A 21,522-nucleotide genomic window follows, 5' to 3' on the forward strand; every position below is an offset into this window, starting at 1 on the left:
TTACCATAACTTCCACACTAGCTGCTGGATTGCTTTCTTTGTGATTGCCTTAATGTGTGGGCCCAGGATAGATCCTCTGAGATGATGACACGCAGGTAATTGAAGCTGCTCACCCATTCCAGTCCAGTGAGGTCTGGTGTGTGTTCTTTGACTTCCCCTTCCTGGTCCCCAGATAATTCCACAGCCTTGCTGATGTTGAGTGCAAGGTTGTTATTGCAACACCACTCTACAGACTGATCCGTCTAGTTCCTGTTTTGCCCCGTGATTCTGCCAGCAAAAATGGTGTCATTGGTGAATTGATAGATTAGCAATAATGTATTAATTGGTCATTAAAAGCACTATTCAATCGGGAATATATTTATTGGCATGTTGCTCTATCATTTTTTCAAAAATGTAAGCAAGACTTCAGGTATCTTGGCCTTCACTTGGTGTTAGAAGCTTCTTGTGATGGGGATTGGAGGGGAGGAGGAGTGAACATTATTTTAACATAAGCTAAAATTTGCCTTGTAAGTGTTTTAAAACACACTGCAGTACTCGCTACTAAAGAATGATTAGAAACGCCTCAGATTATAGTATTGTAGACAGCAGAGTACATAGCTTTCTATGTCTCTGCAAGTTGCATTGTTCCTACATGCGTTTTAACAACTGTGCAGCAGAAAAACATTTAGCATGAATTTCCCACACGTCCTGGCTCATGTTTTTGCACTAATAGCTTACAAATGAAGGAAATTTTGTTACTTCCTTTTCCTTCTAATTGGGATTTCAGGCTGGGTGGCATCCTCAGCTGGCCATTCTAGTTCATATCTTGATATCAAGTATTCTTCCAGTCTATGTTGAGTAAAGGCTAGACCATCGGACCAGAAATGGGTTTTTTCAAACTGTTTCTTTTGAAATCAAGCTCTCATATCAGCAAGATTGTTTTGTTTGCATTGTGGGAACATTTGCATTGATAAGATGAAACACAAGATTTTGTATGCTTTCTGTGCTTTAACCAACTGAGAATGGAGACACCTTCAAGAATTCCCACACACCCTGATGCCCCTGTGATCTCTGTCAATGAAGCTGACATGAGAGCAAGCACCCTTCAGGAGGGCAAATTCACAAAAAGCATCTAGCCCAGATGGCGTACCTGGCTGAGTACTGAAGACCTGTGTCAGTCAACTGGTTGGAAACTGCCTCGATGACTATCAACCAGTAGCACTTGCATCAGGGGTTCCCAGCCTGGGGTCAACAGACCCTTCGATTACCCCCCAGGTAAGGCTCTATGGCATACAAAAGGTTGGGAACCCCTGACATACATCAACTGTAATGAAATGCTTTGAGAGGTTGGTCATGAAGCATATCAACTCCCGCCTGAGGAGTGACCTGGATTCACTCTAATATGCCTACTGTCACAACAGGTCAACAGCAGATGCTACTTCATTGGCTCTTCACTCAGCTCTGCAACACATGGACAATGAAGATGCATATTATCAGGATACTCTTCATTGATTACAACTCAGCATTCAACACTATCACACCCTCAACTCATCACTCCAAGAACTGTACCTCTCTGCAACTGGATCCGACTGACAGCCCTAGTCAGTACAGATTGGCAATAACATCTCCACGCTCACCGTCAGCACAGGTGAACCACAGGGTGTGTGCTTAGCCTCCTATTTACTGGCATTATACCTATGACTGTGTGGCTAAGTACAGCTCCAATACTGTATTTACGTTTGCTGACAACTCCACTGCTGTTGGCTGAGTCAAAGGTGGTGATGAATATGAGAGATTGAAAATCTGGTTGAGTGATGCCACTCAGTCAGCAAAACTGGTTATCAATTACAGGAAGAAGCTGGCAGTCCATGAGGGAGTCCTCCTTTAGGGAGCAGAGGTGGAAGATGTCAGTAGCTTTAAATTCCAAGGTATCATCATATCAGAGGACCTGCCCTGGGACCAGCTCGTAAGTGCTATCACATGATGATGCTTCCACTTAGAAGTTTGCATCGATTAGATGAACAGTGGAGTGTATCAGAATCAGACTTTAATCGCCAAGTACCTATACACATACAAGGAATTTACTTCCGGCAGATGTTGTCTCTCTGCTCATAACAGTAATAATGATAAATATAAATGAAAATATAGATTATACATACAGGTAGTGCAATCCAAGTAATAGTTAGCCGACAGTTAATCGGCAGTTAACTGTTCAGCAAAGTGACCGCAGTAGGGAAAAAATTTCTCCAGTGCCTATTAGTCTTAGTCTGGAGGGATCTGAAGCGCCTACCAGACGGAAGCAGATCAAACAGTCTGTGCGCAGGATGGGAGGAGTCCTTTATGATGTTCCCCGCCCTCTTCTTCAACCTGGAAGAGTACAGGTCCACAATAGAGGGCAGGGAGGCTCCAATAATGCGCTCGGCAGTCCTCACTGTGCGCTGTAGTCTGGTTCTATCCTGCTTGGTGGCGGCTCCAAACCACACAATGATGTTGCATCACAGTCTGGTATGGAAACACTAATAGCCAAAAATGGAAAAGGCTACAGAAAGTGGTGGATGCAGCCCAGTCCATCACAGGCAAAACCCTCTCCACCATTGAGCATATTTGCATGGAGTGCTGCAACAAGAAATCAGCATCCATCATCCAGTACTCTAACATTCCAGGTCATGCTCTCTTCTTGCCACCTCAATTCGGCAGGAGATACAGAAGTCTTAAGCCCTACGCCACCAGGTTCAGGAACAGTTATTACCCTACAACCATCATACTTCTGCTCTGATGTGGATAACTTCACTCACCACATTTCTAAATTGATTCTACAACTGCAGGCTCGCTTTCAAGGACTTGTTACAACTGATGTTCTGGGTATTTTATTTATTTGCACAATTTGTCGTCTTTTTCACATCGGTTTTTTGTCAGTCTGTATAGTTTTTTTTGTAAATTCTATTGGTGTATTTCTTTATTTTCCTGTAAATATGTGCAACTCTGGCAGGATCTGCAAGACATTACTTCCTACAAAGCGAAACCCAATAGTATGAATGGCTGCGATGCTTCACTACCAGATGAATTCAACGCCTTCTATGCATGCTTTGAAAGGGAGAACAAAACTACAGCTGTGAAGATCCCTGCTGCACCTGATGACCCTGTGATCTCTGTCTCAGAGGCCGATGTTAGACTGTCTTTAAAGAGAATGAACCCTCGCCAGGCGAAAGGTTCCGATGGAGCTCCTGGTAAGGCTCTGAAAACCTGTGCCAACCAACTAGCTGGAGTATTCGGGGACATTTTCAACCCCTCACTGCTACAGGCAGAAGTTCCCACTTGCTTCAAAAAGGCAACAATTATACCAGTGCCTAAGAAGAATAATGTGGGCTGCCTTAATGATTATTGTCCGGTATCACTCATGTCGACAGTGATGAAATCCTTTGAGAGGTTGGTCACGACTATTCTGAACTCCTGCCTCAGCAAGGACCTGGACCTATTGCAATTTGCCTATTGCCACAGTAGGTCAACGGCAGACGCCATCTCAATGGCTCTTCACATGTCTTTAGACCACCTAGACAACACAAACACCTATGTCAAGATGCTGTTCATTGACTATAGCTCAGCATTTAATACCATCATTCCCACAATCCTGATTGAGAAGTTGCAGAACCTGGGCCTCTGTAACTCCCACTGCAATTAGATCCTCGACTTGCTAACCAGAAGACCAGAGTCTGTGCAGATTGGTAATAACATATCCTCCTCGCTGACGATCAACACTGGCACAGCTCAGGGGTGTGTGCTTAGCCCACTGCTCTACTTTCTATATACACATTGCTGACGATATAACCATTGTTGATAGAATCTCAGGTGGTGACAAGAGGGCATACAGAAGTGAGATGTGCCAACCAGTGGAACGGTGCCGCAGCAACAACCTGGCATTCAGTGTCAGTAAGACAAAAGAGCTGATTGTGGACTTCAGGAAGGATAAGACGAAGGAACACATCCCAATCCTCATAGAGGGATCAGAAGTGGAGAGAGTGAGCAGCTTCAAGTTCCTCAGTGTCAAGATCTCTGAGTATATAACCTGGTCCCAACATATTGATGTAGTTATAAAAACAGCAGCTATACTTTATTAGGAGTTTGAAGAAATTTGGCATGTCAACAAATATACTCAAAAACTTCTATAGTTGTACCATAGAGAGCATTTTGACAGGCTGCATCACTGTCTGGTATGGAGGGGCTACTGCACAGGACTGGAAGAAGCTGGAGGAGGTTGTAAAGCTTGTCAGTTCCACCTTGAGTACTAGCCTACAAAGTACCCAGGACATCTTTGGGGAGCGGTGTCTCAGAAAGGTAGCGTCTATTATGAAAGACCTCCAGCACCCAGGGCATGCCCTTTTCTCACTGTTACCATCAGGTAGGAAGTACAGAAGCCTGAAGGCACACACGTAGTGATTCAGGAACAGCTTCTTCCCCCTCTGCCATCCGATTCCTAAATGGACATTCAATATACAATTTTTGCACATTTTTTATCTATTCAATATACGTAATTGATTTACTTGTTTATTTATTATTATGTTTTAATTTTTTTGCTCTCTGCTACATTATGTATTGCATTGAACTGCTGCTGCTAAGTTAACAAATTTCACGTCACATGCTGGTGATAATAAACCTGATTCTGAAAATTAATCTCAAAGTAGTATATGGTAATACATATGTATAAAAATAATAATAACATAAATTTTTACTTCAACTTTGAGTTCTAGTGCAATATTGGAATAAAGTTGCTGTACAGACTGTTCATTTGTCCATTTTTAATGTTATTTCTGAGTGGTGGTCTAAATTTAAGCAGAGTTTTTTACACTGTTTTTGAAAGAGTATTATGGTAGTGCAATCCTTGCATTTGGCACATTTTTGGAACGTGCAGCTTCAGATTAGAAGTTTCTGTGTTTATTCTGTAAATGTCACTTCTTTTAAGTGGCAACACATAAAGGCAAGGTGATGACAAACGCTATTGGCTTGCTGGCCTCCATCGGTCAGGGCAGTGAACATAGAGGTTGAGATATTGGGTTACAGTTTCACATGACACTTGAAAGAGCGCACCTGGAGTATTGTGCTTGGTTCTGGTTGCTCAGCTATAGGAGGAAGTCCTTAATCTGGAAATGGAAAAGGAAAGATTCACAGGGATGTTGCTGGGACATAAGTGGGTAGGGCTATTTACTCTGGAGGGTAGGAGACTAAGGGGTGAAGTTATTGAAGTATGTAAAATCTTGAGGGGCACTTAAGGTGAATGATAAGTCTTTTTCCTAGTGTAGGAAATTCTTAAGAGGGCATAGGTTTAATGTGAAAGAAGAAAGATTGAAGGGGAACCAGTTTATTACATAGTGGTTAAACACGAGGAAATCTGCAGATGCTGGAAATTCAAGCAACACACACAAAATGCTGGTGGAATGCAGCAGGCCAGACAGCATCTATAGGGAGAAGCACTGTTGACGTTTCGGGCTGAGACCCTTCGTCAGGACTAACTGAAAGGAAAGATAGTAAGAGATTTGAAAGTAGGAGGGGGAGAGGAAAATGCAAAATGATAGGAGAAGACCGGAGGAGGTGGGGTGAAGCTGAGAGCCAGACAGGTGATTGGGAAAAGGGATACAGAGCTAGAGAAGGGAAAGGATCATGGGACGGGAGGCCTAGGGAGAAAGAAAGGGGGAGGGGAGCACCAGAGGGAGATGGAGAACAGGCAGAGTGATGGGCAGAGAGAGAGGAAAAAACTAAATATATCAGGGATGGGGTAAGAAGGGGAGGGGCATTAACAGAAGTTAGAGATGTCAATGTTCATGCAATCAGGTTGGAGGCTACCTAGCCGGTATAAGGTGTTGTTCCTCCAACCTGAGTGTGTCTTCATCTTGACAGTAGAGGCCATGGATAGACATAATCAGAATGGGAATGGGACATGGAATTAAAATGTGTGGCCACTGGGAGATCCTGCTTTCTCTGTTGGACAGAGCGTAGGTGTTCAGCGAAACGGTCTCCCAGTCTGCGTCGGGTCTCACCAATATATAAAAGGCCACACCGGGAGCACCGGACGCAGTATACCACACCAGCCGACTCACAGGTGAAGTGTCGCCTCACCTGGAAGGACTGTCTGGGGCCCTGAATGGTGGTGAGGGAGGAAGTGTAAGGGCAGGTGTAGCACTTGTTCCGCTTACAAGTATAAGTGCCAGGAGGGAGATTAGGGGGGAATGAATGGACAAGGGAGTCGCATAGGGAGCGATCCCTGCAGAAAGCAGAAGGGGGGGGGAGGGAAAGATGTGCTTGGTAGTGGGATCCCGTTGGGGATGGCGGAAGTTACAGAGAATTATACATTGAATCCGGAGGCTGGTGGGCTGGTAGGTGACGACGAGGGGAACCCTATCCCGAGTAGGGTGGTGGGTGGATGGGGTGAGGGCAGATGTGTGGGAAATGGGAGAGATGCGTTTGAGAGCAGAGTTGATGGTGGAAGAAGGGAAGCCCCTTTGTTTAAAAAAGAAAGATATCTCCTTCGTCCTGGAATGAAAAGCCTCATCCTGAGAGCAGATGCGGCGGAGACGGAGGAATTGTGAGAAGGGGATAGCATTTTTGCAAGAGACAGGGTGGGAAGAGGAATACTCCAGGTAGCTATGAGAGTCTGTAGGCTTATAGTAGATATCAGTAGATAAGCCGTCTCCAGAGATGGAGACAGAAAGATCAAGAAAGGGGAGGGAGGTGTCGGAAATGGACCAGGTAAATTTGAGGGCAGGGTGAAAGTTGGAGGCAAAGTTAATGAAGTCAATGAGCTCAGCATGTGTGCAGGAGGCAGCGCCAATGCAGTCGTCGATGTAGCGAAGGAAAAGAGGGGGATGGATACCCGTATAGACTTGGAACATGGACTGTTCCACAAAGCCAACAAAAAGGCAGGCATAACTGGGTCCAATTCCCCTCTACCACCACTCCTCCGTCTAGCTGATTTAGTTCTTACTCTCAATAATTTCTCCTTTGGCTCCTCCCACTTCCTCCAAACCAAAGGTGTAGCCATGGCACCGGCATGGGTCCCAGTTATACCTGCCTTTTTGTTGGCTTTGTCATATAAGTATAGTAACCTAGTACAACCACACATGGAAGACCACAGGTCACATTCAATTAGAGTACTTCCCAACTCTTGAGCTATTCTTCTTATGTTAATAGATTGCCTCTATTTTCAAAGTCATTCTACTGTTGCTAGAGTAGTTTAGGGCAACCTTTTGAAGTCCATTAAGAAATTTGGAATTACTGTTAGTAAGCTGTGGCTTTGACATAGGATTTGCTATATGAAGTGTATTGTTTCACTGATAAGCTCATTTGATTGTGCTAAAGCTAATCACATTGACAAGCTATCAGTACTTCTGGTATATGGGTCAAATATGTGCTTGCACTTTGGATATTCTGATATCAACTTCCATAACTATCCAATTTGGCAAGGATCAACATTAGTAAAACATAAAGCTATCATCTGAGCGGGCTATAACAAATTTGCCCGATAAGCAGCAAGTCACCTGTCAGCTTTACCAGCTATCAAGGAATTTGATTGCACATGAATGTTCCTAAATTCATAAGCATTAAAGAACTAAAATCCAATCAACCAATAATAAGCAGAGACATTTACATTATTTGGTGGGGGGGGGGGGCATTGTGTTCCATGAAGACAGACCCCCATCATGATTTTCTGTAACATTATTTATGCATGTGCCAAGAAGGATGAACTGAAAAAAAAACTTGGTTTGTATATCTTTTCCTCACATAAATTCAGTGAGAATGAATTTTATTCTGTATCTCAAATTTTTAGGTGATGATTTTTTTGAATTCTGTAAGGATGAATTTCCTTAACCTGAATAGCACTAACATGGTTAGTTAGATAACCCTTAAATTTTTAAGTAAATATATAATTAGTAAAGTGAGTCCAAGTTATTAAAACAAATCTTTTCCTCACAGCCATTCCTCTCATGGTCAACCAAATGAATGGACCTAACTGTTCCTGTGCCAGGTCTAACACAGAGCAGTTTCAGCATACAAATTCCTCATGGTAACGACTGAGGAATTCAGCTAGTTTTTTCTCTGTTATTGGACTTCTTGTAGAAATTAATAATGGGATGCAACCAGAAAACCACTAGTGATGAACCAGTAAGGTTGGAAGTATGCAAGAATCCTGAATTTCCTGATAGTTGGATATCAGGAATGGGGAAAATGTAGTTCAAATTTTTTTGAGTTAATTGTCACATGCACAAGTGCAATGAAAAATGTATTACACCAGCATCACAGTTTACAGTCACATAGCTTTGTATAATTAGCATTCACAAGAAACGTACCAATTAAACATGAATTTAACACAATTTGTACAAGAAAGGCCACAATTAGAACAAAGGAAAAGAAGTTTATTTTAATATAAAGTGGTCATAATATTGTTACGGTTGTTATAGCTGGGGTGGTAATGGGGACAAGCTCCCACTACCAATTAAATGCTCCCAACAGTGTGCACCTCAAATAGCCACTGACAATCAATTCCAGCTTCTGGCCTTCACATGGGGCTTAGCTGCTAAGCCCAGCGGAACCAGTTCTACTAACAGCAAAAGGGACAAAGGCAGGTTACTGGTAACTGGTTAAAACCGGTCACTTCGGGCAGATGGGGCTCATCAGCCATGGTTGGCAGCTCATCTAGGAGAAGGAAATCTCTGACCTCAAACCTTCACTACCTTGCAGGTATACCCACTCATGGGGAAGGCTTCGGAAGTAAACCCCAAGGGAAAATTATGGAGCTGGAATCCCTAAGACAGTCCTACATTGAGTTCAGTGCCGACTGGCAACTCCTGCAGCACTGCTGGTACCAAACTGTATCGGTCTCTGCCAGTCCTTTAGGTTCATCAGATGCGTGGAGAAGGGGTAGCTTGCTACATGGGCAACAGCTTGCTACCAATGTCGTACTGCTCAGGCTTGCGTATCTAAACAGCTAGGGTACAATATCCATGGTCATCCTTGACCAACAGAGGCCTCAATACTATTGTGATAATAGCATTAGTGATTAGTTTTGCCAGATGGATCATAAACCAGATGGTTGAAAGGGAGGTAGGTATTCTTGAAGCTGGATATGTGGGAATTCAGGCTTAAGTTTCTTCTGCCTGATGGTAGCTAAATATGGCATAGACTAGGTGGGAAGTGGTCTCTGATGCATGTTGCCTACTTGAGACATTACCTCCTGTAGATACTAGCAATAGCAGGGAGGGATATGCCCATGATATATTGCATGACACTCTGCAGCTATTTATGTTCTTGCACATTTGAATTGCCATATCAGAACATGATCAGGATATTTTCAACAGTACATTGTAGAAGTTTGTTAGTGTGTCAGTAGTGTCATTAGCAAATTTAAAGATGGTGTTGGAGCTGTGATTAGCCACACTGATACATCTGCATAGAGAGTAGAGCAGCCCAGAGATGCATCTTTGTTGGTGGTAGGTGGGGTGGAGCTGCTGTTACCATTCCTCACTGACAGAGGTCTGATGATGATGAAGTTAATTCTCCAGTTGTAGAGGGAGATGCACAGACTTGCATCTAAGAGCAACGTATAGTTTGCATAGAATTTGATCTACTGTCCAAGCTAGTCATGTCCCTTGTCAACCAAGGGATGGAAATGATGTAGGAAGTTAAGTCAGTGGTTGAAGAGGCAGTAAACATGTACTTATTAGTTTGATGACTCATCAAGATGTCATGTGGTCAGTCAGTTCCTATGACTTTGGTTTCCTTTGTTAGATTGTGTAGAGGTTAAAAGATTATCTATATTTTATGTAAACCAACTGAGATTACTAAAAAATCAAAAATATAGCTCTCATTTTAATTGATGATGCTATTAATAACATTCTGAATTTTGGGAAATGTCTATTCGATTGTATTTGTACCCAGGTTTAACATTTCTGTATGATGTGATTTATTATTTTTTTCTGATTATAACAGATAAATTATGAACATGGCTACCACTGAAGGTAATGAAAGCACATTAATGTGGTTATGTTACACAACTTCAAAGTAACAGCTTGTCTTCTCATTTTGGCCACAAAACTAACTTCATCAAATCCCTTGTATAAACACAGGCTGTTTATTGTGCACCACTGCTTTCGTTAATGCGTCAACGCACAGGAACACACAGATAACTGAGTTGGCAATACGTAGATGCCAGTTCACTTTGTTCATTTGTTATAGTTCAGATGTGTTACTTGCTTTGCATCCATTTCAGGGCCATATTGGTCAGGTAATTTCGGTCAAGTCTTGATTGTCTTGTTTTGTTGCACATCTATTCAAGATTCAGGGATGCAGTTGGATTATAAAATGCAGAAAAATTTTTGAGAGGAACTTGTTTCTTAAAGTGTACATCTCTTCTAGCAGTTAAGCACTGTAAATGAGCTAGTTTATAGATCTATATCATTTAATTGTCTAGGAGAATGTAGAAAACATAAGCAATACAATTGTATCTTGGATTTGTCACTGTAGAAAAGGATTCACTTGTTATCATTTGAACTTAAGTCAGCTGAATGGGATGGAATTATCCTGACAATACGGTACACTGATAATTAAGTGGCATGTTAAATAGCACACCATGGCACTATTGTACTTATGCCATAGGGAAGCAATTATTTGGATGCTTAGCTAATTAAGCACAAAATTGTGCCTCATGTTAACTATTTACACTGAAATGTTCCCATATACCACTTTAATTCATAGATTGTTCAAGATCTGAAAAACAGAGATGTTGCTAAAACATTCAGAATGGCCATCAACAGGAGAGAAGGCATCTGTGCCATTGGTGGGACTTCTGTTCAGTCCAGTGAAGGAACCCAGCATTCTTACTCAGGTACCCTCAAAAATTGCTGCCATATACATATGTAAGTGACTCCTTTATTTATTTAGATCCCAATCCTGAAAACGAGCTAAAATAATTTACATTTAACTTTCTTTATGCATTTGTGATCTAAATCTTGTGTAATGACAACCCTGAGAAACATGCATTCATGCCATCCTGATGCAACTCTTCTTCCATTGTAGCTCACCTTTTGTTACATTGAACTATACCAGCACAAATTAATTATTGTGTGCTTCATTCTTTCTACATAATGATGTTTTAACTACTTAGGCTCAATGTGTTTTCAGCTGTTGCAGTTGAGTGTTTTCTGTGTAAACATATATTTTAGAAATAAGTGTCTCAGGGTTTAATTAGTATCTTATTTCATTTTAATGGTATTTAATGCATGATAAACAAAATTGTGGATCAAGCTTGAGTCTGGTGTGATCTTCTAACCTAAGCAGAAGCTCCATTACAGCACTGAAAGACTGCTGCAGTGTAGAAACTATTAGCTTTTCATTAGATATTAAACAAATCCTTAACGTAGGGAGCTTTCTCCAAATCCACTCCAGCATTACTCCCCTGCAAACAAAAGCAGTGAACTGATCATTCATCTCTCAGCTATTGTTGGGAATTCCCATGTATCACCGAGCAATGAGTTCAAATGTTTTGGGATATTTTAAAGAAATATAAAAAAGTATTTTCAAAACAGAATTTTGTTTGTCTATTTTCTAGTTTTGTGCTTCAACTGCATAAGACTATAAGATGTAGAATCAGAATTAGGCCATTTGGCCCATTGAGTCTCCTGTGCCATTTCAACATGGCTGATTTATTTTCCCTCTCAAATGCTATTCTCCCTTTCCCCTGTAAACTCTGAGATCCCTGCTAATCAAGAACCTATCAATCTGTGCTTTAAGCATACCCAATAACTTGGCCTTCGCAGCTGTCTGTAGCAATGAATTCCACAGGTTAACCACCTTCCAACTAGAGAAATTTCTCATCTCTGTTCTAAAGGGACATCCTAGTCTGAGGCTGTGCCCTCTGATCCTAGATCCTCCCACTGTTGGAAACGTCCCCTCCACATCCACTCTATTAATATTTGGTAGGTTTAAATGTTTCTTTTAAACTCCAGCAAGTACAGGTTCAGAGCTAGCAAACACTCCTCACGTGTTAACCCTATTATTCCCAGGATCATTCTCATGAACCTCCTCTGGACCCTCTCCAATGCCTTTCTTAGATAAAGGGCACAAAATTGATCATAATACTCCAAATGTGGCGTGCCCAATGCCTTGTAAATCGTCAGCATTATACCCTTGCTTTTATATTCTAGCGCTCTTGAAATGAACGCTAACATTGCACTTACCTTCCTTATTACGTATTCAGCCTTTAAGGGATTCCCTAAAAGATTTCCTTATCTTTCAGGGAATGATGCATGAGGACTCCCCATTCTCTCTGCACCTCCAATTTCTGAATTCACAACCCGTTTAGAAAATAATGTGCACCTTTATTCCTTCTACCAAAGTTCATCACTGTACATTTCCCAACACTACATTCCATCTGCCACTTCTTTGCCTGTTATCCTAAATCTGACCAAGTCCTTCTGCAGACTCCCTGCTTCCTCAACACTACCCACCCCTCCAACTATCTTTGTATTATCTGCAAATTTGGCGCAAAACCATCAACTCCATCATCCAAATCATTGACATGCAACATGAATGGCACATGGACGAAAGATGGCGTCATGCATGGATGCAGCGACCCCTCATGGAGCGATGAGTGTATCTCGTGTTTGTTCTGTTTGTCCTAGACGCATAACATACAGTCGAAATATGCTCGTTAACATCAGGAAACACTGACGAGTTCTGGTATGACATGGACAGTTTACACCGCTACGGGCTACTATCAGCTACCAAGCCGGCTGCTTCCTGAGGGAGGAGGAAGTGAAAGCGCTGTGAGAGAAGACAGAGGAGGGGTAAGAGGGCCGGCATCCATGCCAGGCTAAAAGCTAACCCCACCAGGCCAGCGGTACCGTCCCTCCTGCTCTCAAATGTCCGCTCCATTGACAGCAAGCTGGATGAGCTGCGTCTGCTGAGAGAAACACGCAAGGAATTTAAAGACTGCTGTGTGTATGTCTTAACGGAATCCTGGCTCCGTGACAACATACCGGACGCGGCAATACAGCTAGAGGGAATGACATCGTTTCGTGCGGACAGAGGTCCGGCAAGAGCCGAGGAGGAGGTCTGTGTATTTATATAAACAAAGACTGGTGTGTGAACGCTACAGTAGCTGCTAAACACTGCTCACCGCTGGCTGAATTTCTCATTGTGAAATGCCGGCCGTTCTATCTGCCGAGGGAATTCACCATCATGCTCCCAGTGCTAATGCTAAGACTTATGCTAATGAAGCACTGGGAGGCCTACATGAAGCCATCAGTGAGCTACTGACTACACATCCTGACAGCTTTGTGGTGATTGCTGGGGACTTTAATCACACCAGCTTAAAGACTGTGTTCCCCAAATTCCTGCAATATGTGGATTTCAAAACCAGGGGAGACAACACAAACACACCACAAGCATACAAAGCAACCCCCCGCCCCCATCTTGGCCACTCTGACCACATATCTGTCATGTTAACACCAGCATATAAACCACTGCTTAAACGTGTGAGAGCAGAGAAAAGGCAGATAAGGGTCTGGCCAAAAGGAGCAGCCTCAGCACTACAAGACTGTTTTTTGCACACAGACTGGGACATATTCAAGACAGCAGCCTCCTATGATGACCATACAGATATTGAGGAGTATGCAGAGGCAGTAATCAGCTACATAGCCAAATGCACGGAGGATGTCACCGTGATGAAAACCTTCACCGCACGTGGTTATAAAAAGCCATGGATGACAACAGAGGTGCGTTTGCTACGGAAGGCCCGTGACACAGCCTACAGATCGGGGTCAGGAGTACGCTTCGCTCAGCCAGGTCTGCGCTTTCACTAGGGATCAGGAAAGCAAAAAGAGCCTACGTGGGCAAAATACATGGACACTTCTGTGACACAGGTGACACCAGACGGATGTGGCAGGCAATTCAAGCTCTGACAGACTACAAGATCAGGCAGAAAACTGATGACAGCGACGCCTCTCTTCCTAACAGGCTTAACAATTTCTTTGCACGCTTTGAAGCATCAAACACTACAGCAAGGGGGATAGCCAGTCCCTTCTTACCATCTGACCAGCCGGCTCCAATCATTGATTCAGAGCACACATGGAGGACCCTTTCGTGGGTCAACCCACGAAAAGCGGGAGGTCCCGACAACATCCCTGGACGTGTGCTCAATGAATGTGCTGATGTATTAGCAGATGTCCTGACAGACATTTTCAACATCTCCCTTAGTCAAGCCATTGTCCCCAGATGCTTCAAAACCTCCACAACCATCCCTGTAACAAAGAAATCAGTTGTAGCCTGTCTGAATGATTACCGTCCTGTTGCCCTGACCCCCATAGTGATGAAATGTTTTGAACGGCTTGTCAAGCCTTATATCACAACCAGCCTCCCCTCATCGCTGGATCCTCTACAGTTTGCTTATCGTTCAAATCGCTCTACGGAGGACGCAATAGCCGCCACACTGCACACAGTTCTCTCTGACACTTAGGCCAGAATCCTGTACATTGATTTCAGTTCAGCGTTCAATACCATCATCCCGCAGAGACTAGTGGAGAAACTGTCGCTGCTTGGCCTTAACACTGCCATGTGTTGCTGGATTCTGGATTTCTTGACAGAGAGACCACAGTCAGTCTGTGTTGGCAGGAACATCTCTGACTCCATCACACTGAGCACTTGATCCCCACAAGGCTGTGTGCTCAGCCCATTGCTGTTTACACTGCTAACACATGACTGTGCAGCCAGATTCAAGGAGAAACTAATCATTAAATTTGCTGATGATACCACAGTGGTGGGGCTCATCAGCAAAAATGATGAAACAATGTACAGGGAGGAGGTCAAATACCCAGAGAGCTGGTGCAGTGACAACAACTTGATGCTTAATGTCACCAAAACCTATGAGATGATCGTTGATTTCAGACGGTCTCAGCCTGAGCACACACCCCTCAGCATCAGCGGCTCCACAGTGGAGAGAGTGGAAAACATCAAGTTCCTTGGGGTGCAGATCTCGGACAATCTCACCTGGTCCAGGAACACCACTGGGATTGTGAAATGAACCCAGCAGAGATTGCACTTTCTAAGTAAGCTTAAACAAGCATCACTCCCCACTAAGATCTTAACTACATTCTACAGAGGCGTGGTTGAGAGTGTGCTGACCTTTTGCATCACAACCTGGTACTCCAGCTGCAGTGCTGCCGACAAAAAAGCCTTGCAGAGGGTGGTTAGGGGAGCAGAGAAGGTTATTGGGGTCTCCCTACCTTCTGTCCAAGACCTCTTTCAGAGTCAATGCCTCCAGAAGACACGATACATCATTAAAGTCCCCTCACACCCTCTCCATGAACTGTTTGTTCTTCTGCCATCAGGTTAACGTTACAGGAGCATCAAAACTAAAACCACAAGGCTACTAAATAGCTTCCTCCCACAGGCAGTCAGACTGCTAAATAGCTGCTCTACCTGACTCTTCTTTGGACACTTTTAACTTGCACTGGACACTTACAACTTGTTTTTAACTGACATGTGGCTGTTGTGTTTTTACTATTTATTGTTATGTTTATTATTTAGTGTTGCATTTGTTATGTTATGATTGCACTGCTCCTGGGAAACGCTATTTCATTTTGCCCTGCAGAGCTGATGTATGGTTAGAATGACAATAAAGTTTTTGAATCTTGAATCTTGAATAGTAGCGGTCCCAACACCCAACCCCTGCAGAACACCACAGGTCACTGGAAACCAACTAAAAAAGGCCCCTATTATTCCATCTCTCTGACTCCTGCCAATCTTCTGTCAGTGCTTATATCTTTCCTGTCATACTATGGCCTATTATCTTGTTTAGCAGCCTCATGTGTGGCACCTTGTAAATTTGCCTACTGAAAATCCTAGTAAAACAACATCCAAAGGCACTTCTTTGTCTGCTTTGCATGTTATTTCCTCAAGGATTCTAACAGATTTCTCAGCCAAGCTTTTCCTTTAAGTTCCAATCTGACATTGGCCTATTTTATTGTGTGCCTTCAAGTACTCCAAAACCTTATCCTTAATAATGGACTCTTAATATTTTGACAACCACTGAAGTCAGGCTAAATGGCCTATAATTTCCTGACTTTTGCCTCCATCCTTAAAGAGTGGAGTGACATTTACCGTAGATTCCGGACTACAGAGCGCACCTGATTAAAAGCCGCTGGCTCTAATTTTAGAAATAAAATCAATTTTTTAATTGTAAAGGCCGCATCGGATTTTAGGCCGCACCGGATTTTCGGCCGCAGGTGTCCCACGTTGTAATATGAGATATTTACACAGAAAGATATTACACGTGAGGATTTTTTTAACTTTTAATTAAATCCATATGGTAACAAAAACAAATACATATTGCAAATGCTTTTTTTCGAACCGTGCCCGTACGCGGCTACTTTTAAATATACGTTGCGTATACTTCTTTACTGAACAACATTCCAATATCTCCTAACGACTGGTAAAAAAATATATATATTGCAGCCTACCAGGAAAAGTTATTGATCACCTTTAACTTAAAAGCAGAGTTCGCTCAGATCCAAAGCCGCTCGCGTAATGCGCTCCCCCCCTCCTTTCCGTTTATCGCAAACCGGCATTTTCCCACAAGACACCGCGAAACCGGGTGTGACGTCATAGCATCCCGCGATGTAGTACAGAAAACAAATATAGTTTAAACTAAGTAGGCAGCACAATGCTTCGAGTGTTTTCCATGTTGATGAGGGTAAGTACAAATGACTGATTTACAATAATTTAATTGTGAAAGTGCGCTTGATTTATCGTACAATTTCATTGGACCTCTGTGAACTACTCATCAATTTTATTGGTCTACTGTTATGAGGCAAAATGTTTACGAGGCGGCATGAAAAAAATCATGCATTAGCCGCTTCGGATTATTGGCCGCAAAGTTCAAAGCTGTTCAAAATGAGGGGAAAAAAGTAGCGGCTTAAAATCCGGAATCTACGGTAATTTTCAGCAGCTGTTTGTGTCGAAAAATCAGACTTCATTCATTTGATCTACGGAAAGTTTAGTGATAGTGAATTATAATTTCTTGTACAAAAGGAAATAGTAATGAGGTACCAACAATTTTGATCATCCTGAGTGGTTTATATGTACATATTTGGTAAAGCAAAACTTTAAATGAGCTGAATCTCACTGGTAGACAGCTTGCAGTTCTAAAGCTATTGGTGTCACAGGAAATCTCAGATTTCCATGCATGTGAACCACAAGTCCAAAGCTCCCTGAAGGTCATGCTCCAATGGATGTCACTGCCCATTCTGTTGTTAGATTTGCTATTGGGTTCAAAAGTGGAGCAGTGTCTCTCTGAAGAGAGCATCATGGCATTTTGCACCCAACTCATGACTTTCTACTGGGATGGATTTATGTGGGAGTAATGAACTCTTTCATTTGAATGGAGTCACCAGACTTGTGGACAAATAGAAACAGTTGTAACCATTGATGTATTGAATTCCTTATTTAATCAATGACCATTGTCCAGTAGCACTTGCATCCACAGCGATGAAGTGTTTTGAGAAGTTGGTGATGAAACGCATTAACTCCTGCCTGAGAAATGACTTGGACTTACTCTAGTTGGCGTACCAGAATAACAGGTCCACACCAGAAGCCATTTCATTGACTCTTCACTCAACTTGGAACATCTGGACAACAAAGGTGCATACATCAGGATGCTTTTTAACGACTACAGCTCAGGGTTCAATACCATCATCCACTCAAAAGTAATCAGAAAGCTTCATGACATTGGCCTTAATACTTCCTTGTGCAGTTAATTTCCTCAGTTGCAGACGTCAGTCAGTTCAGATTGGCAACAATATCTCCTCCACAATCTCCATCAGCACAGATGCACCACAAGGCTGTGTGCTTAGCCCCTGCTCTGCTCACTTTGCACTGATGACTGTGTGGCTAAGCACAGCTCCAAACCATATTCAACTTCGCTGATGACACAACTGTCATAGGCCGAATCAAAGGTGGTGATGAATCAGCATATAGAAGGGAGATTGACTATCTGGCTGAGTGGTGCCACAACAGCAATGTCAGCAAGACCAAAGAGCTGATTATCAACCTTTCCATTTGGCCCATCATACAGACATCGGGTTTGGTTGCACTGGGTTTAGTTTGCTTCGGTATGCTCTGGGACCTGGACCCTGCCACCTCAACTCAGCCTGTACTTGACCTTTCTGATTTGGTCTGGTGCTGAAATCAGTCGAACCTTGGGTCTTCTTCACTCTTGACAACAGACCCGCTGCCTTGCCTCGCTTCAGTTCTGCCACATCAAATTGCCTTCAAGTCCAAAATGAATTTGCATGTTATTGTTTGCACTGATCATTTACCAGGAAAAGAGTGATTAACAAAGTATTTAGTTGTTTTCCTTGTTTCATTAGCCACCAGCCAGAAGTCACTGAGATTCACCAGCACCATGTTAAACCAGAAATCTTCGACAGCTGTCTTAACTAGCAAAGGTTGTCAGGAGCAGGTGGGGATGTAACACCTCTCACTACTCGACTATTTCATGTCATGGAATATGCTCTACTTGTTTATCATTGCTTCATCAGAGAGCTATAGCAGAAACCTGCTAAGCAATGGAATGCATTCCCCATTTCTATATTCTTTAAAACATTCTGCTTTACTTATAATAGGACCAAACTTGCCATTTGCATGAGCAAGAATTCTTGAAAACTGCAGAAATATATTTGCCTGTAACTTTTGATCTTAATATGAGTTATGTGGATGTTGGCTGGCTGTTACAAGAGATACTGTTTGGATTTATGCATGGGGTGGTGCTAAATGTTTGCTGAGTGGTTGGATGGATGTGAGTAAGTTTCCCTTCTGGTTGCTCAGGTTGTAAAGGAAGGAATAATTGGATGTAAGTATTTTTTTAAAAAACAATGTCTCAGTTTAAACGATAAATTGGCATCAGGAAATACCAATCATAATAATACATGATGATTTTTTTCCACTTGAATCAACAGAAGAAGAAAAGTATGCATTTGTTAACTGGATAAATAAGGCTTTGGAGAATGATCCTGATTGTAGTGGTATGTTGCCAATGGATCCCAACACAGATGCTCTCTTTAAAGCTGTTGATAATGGCATTGTACTCTGGTGAGTTGCATTAACTTTATTAGTGACATAGTTGGTATAATTAATCAATTATGTTTTCTTCACCCTGAGTAAGTCAAAATACCTCTTCAGTCATTAATTCTTTCAGGTTTATTTCAATAAGAACACAAGCCATGAAGGAACAACATAATGACTAATATGTTTGACATTATTGATGTTTTTGTTTTAACTCACTTTTTTCAAGCAAGAAGAAATATTTGGTTTATTATGGTCACATACTGAGATACAGTGAAAATTTGTATACCACGCATATAGGATCAACTCATTACATCAGTGCATTGAGATAATACAAGGTAAACAATAACAGTGCAGAATGAAGTGTTACAGTTCGAAAGAAAGTGCAGGGCAGGGAAACAGTAAGATGCAAGGTAAATTAAGAGGTCAGGGGTCCGTCTTACTGAGAGACATTCTAATTTTGAGAAATTGTGGACTGTTGCAGTTGATTGGATCATCATTTGTGCTGTAATTTTCTCCATCAGACGCTTGGCCTAATTCCATTCTTCTGATTGCTTGCCCAGTGCTTCAGTATTCCTCTTGACTGATCTGCTTGGGGAAGGATTATGATTACTTCCAAGAATATAAGATATAAAATTATTATTTTCTGCTAAGCACAACTTCTTAAAAAATAGCTTACGATCCTTATTTAAAAACTAAAGCTTCCACTGTAGTTTATAGTGCAAGCATGCTATTTGGATAATTGAATGGGTAGATTTTCATGCATTCAAATTCCAGTGCTATAATTATCATAGGAAAATTGACGAGAATAAATCTTTAACCTGCAATCAGACAACTGAATGTTTTATGCATATGAAAGAAGTCCATCCTGTGGATGAGGCTTTATAAGGTGTTGGTTAGACCACGTTTGGAGTATTGTGAGAAGTTTTGGGCCCCTGCACCTAAGAAAGTATATGCTTGCATTGGAGAGGTTCCAGAGGTGGTTCTGAAGAATGATGCCAGGAATGAAAGGGTTAACATCTGAGGAATGCTTGATGACTCTGGGCCTGTATTCTGGAGTTAGAAAAATAAGGAGGATTTCATTACAACTTTCCGAATATTGAAATGCTGAGATAGAGTGAAAGCGGACACGCTGTTTCCAGTAGTGGGAGAGTCTAGGACCAGAGGAAGCATCCTCAGAATACAAGGACCTCCCTTTAGAACAAAAATAAAGAGGAATTTTTTAGCTGTAGGGTGCTGAATCAGTTCATTGCCACAGATGGCATGAGGCCAAGTTATTGGGTATATGTAAAGCAAAAGTTGATGGGTTTTTGATTAGTCAGAGTATCAAAGGTTACGGGGAGAAAAAGGGAGATTGGAGTTGAGTGTGGAAGTAAATCAGCCATGAACAAATGGTGGAGCAGACTTGATGAGCCGAGTTGAATTGGGGTACCTCCAACCTGATAGATGTACATCGATTTTTCTAACTTCCGATAATTCCCACACCCACTGGCTTCTCTTTTTTTCATTTCCTCATTCTGGTGCTCCTGACCCCTTCTACTCTGTTTGCTTGTCATCTGATGTCCCTCTTTCACCTCCCTCTGGTGCCCCTCTTCCTTCCCTTTCTTCTATGTTCTACTGTCCTCTCCTATCAGATTCCTCCTCTTTCCCTTCACCTCTTCCATTGTCACCTCCCAACTTCTTATTTCATCCTCTACCCACCCTCGTTCCCCCTCACGTGGTTTCACCTATCACCTGAAAGCTTGTACTCCTTCCTCCCTGCCACTTTCTTATTCTGCATGATTAATCCTGGAAAAATGATTCTATTTCTGGTCAGTCTTGAGGTTAACATTGCAACAATTCAATTGTATGTCAAACAGAGGTCAAACCTGATATTGCCATAGTGGGACGTGTTTACCTAATGTGCTGACAAACTTGCAAAACACAAGTGAACTTCGTCATCTCGTGAAATGTTCAAATGGTCACAGTTTGATTTTGTTCACATCCACATTGCAATTTGACTAGTTAGTTGTGTTCATGTGTCTCAGGAGAACGAACTCCTGAAGCTGCTGCCTCCATTGCCTCCTGTAGCAACTAAGTTTAGGAAAGTTTCAATGTGATCTAACCTGCTTAAAGTTTTTGGAAACAGAAAACATGTCCATTGAAATATAAGCATTGTTGGTGTGTTGCTGCACTGTATGTGTGGTGAACCAATTTGCCTTCAGAATTGAGCAATTTGTTTGGTGGTTTCAGAGAACATTGTGGAATTGCAGACTGAGAAAAAGAGATAGGCTTTTATCCCAGAAGGCTAGTTAATCAATTTTATGGCTAAAACAGCATCCTTGGTCATGTTCTTTAGGTTTTCACCTGAAATAATGAGATTTATGACTTCAGCATCAGAACTTCTCATTGACCATAGGATAGATATACAAGCTTTAAAGGAATTGATGTGAATAAAAT

At 42.2% G+C, this 21,522-nt stretch overlaps 1 protein-coding gene across 2 annotated transcripts in view; it reads left to right on the forward strand.

Moving 5' to 3' along the window:
• The window catches only part of LOC140734524 (plastin-3-like), a 150,219-nt gene that overhangs the window by 99,356 nt on the left and 29,341 nt on the right, over positions 1–21,522 (forward strand). For both annotated transcript variants that reach the window (XM_073058601.1, XM_073058602.1), the window contains 2 exons: positions 10,720–10,849; positions 18,978–19,110. In XM_073058601.1, coding sequence (XP_072914702.1) covers positions 10,720–10,849; positions 18,978–19,110 — 263 coding nt within the window. The remainder of the gene's footprint in view (positions 1–10,719; positions 10,850–18,977; positions 19,111–21,522) is intronic.

Source organism: Hemitrygon akajei, chromosome 10 (assembly GCF_048418815.1).
Source record: "Hemitrygon akajei chromosome 10, sHemAka1.3, whole genome shotgun sequence".
Classification (NCBI taxonomy): Eukaryota; Metazoa; Chordata; class Chondrichthyes; order Myliobatiformes; family Dasyatidae; genus Hemitrygon; species Hemitrygon akajei.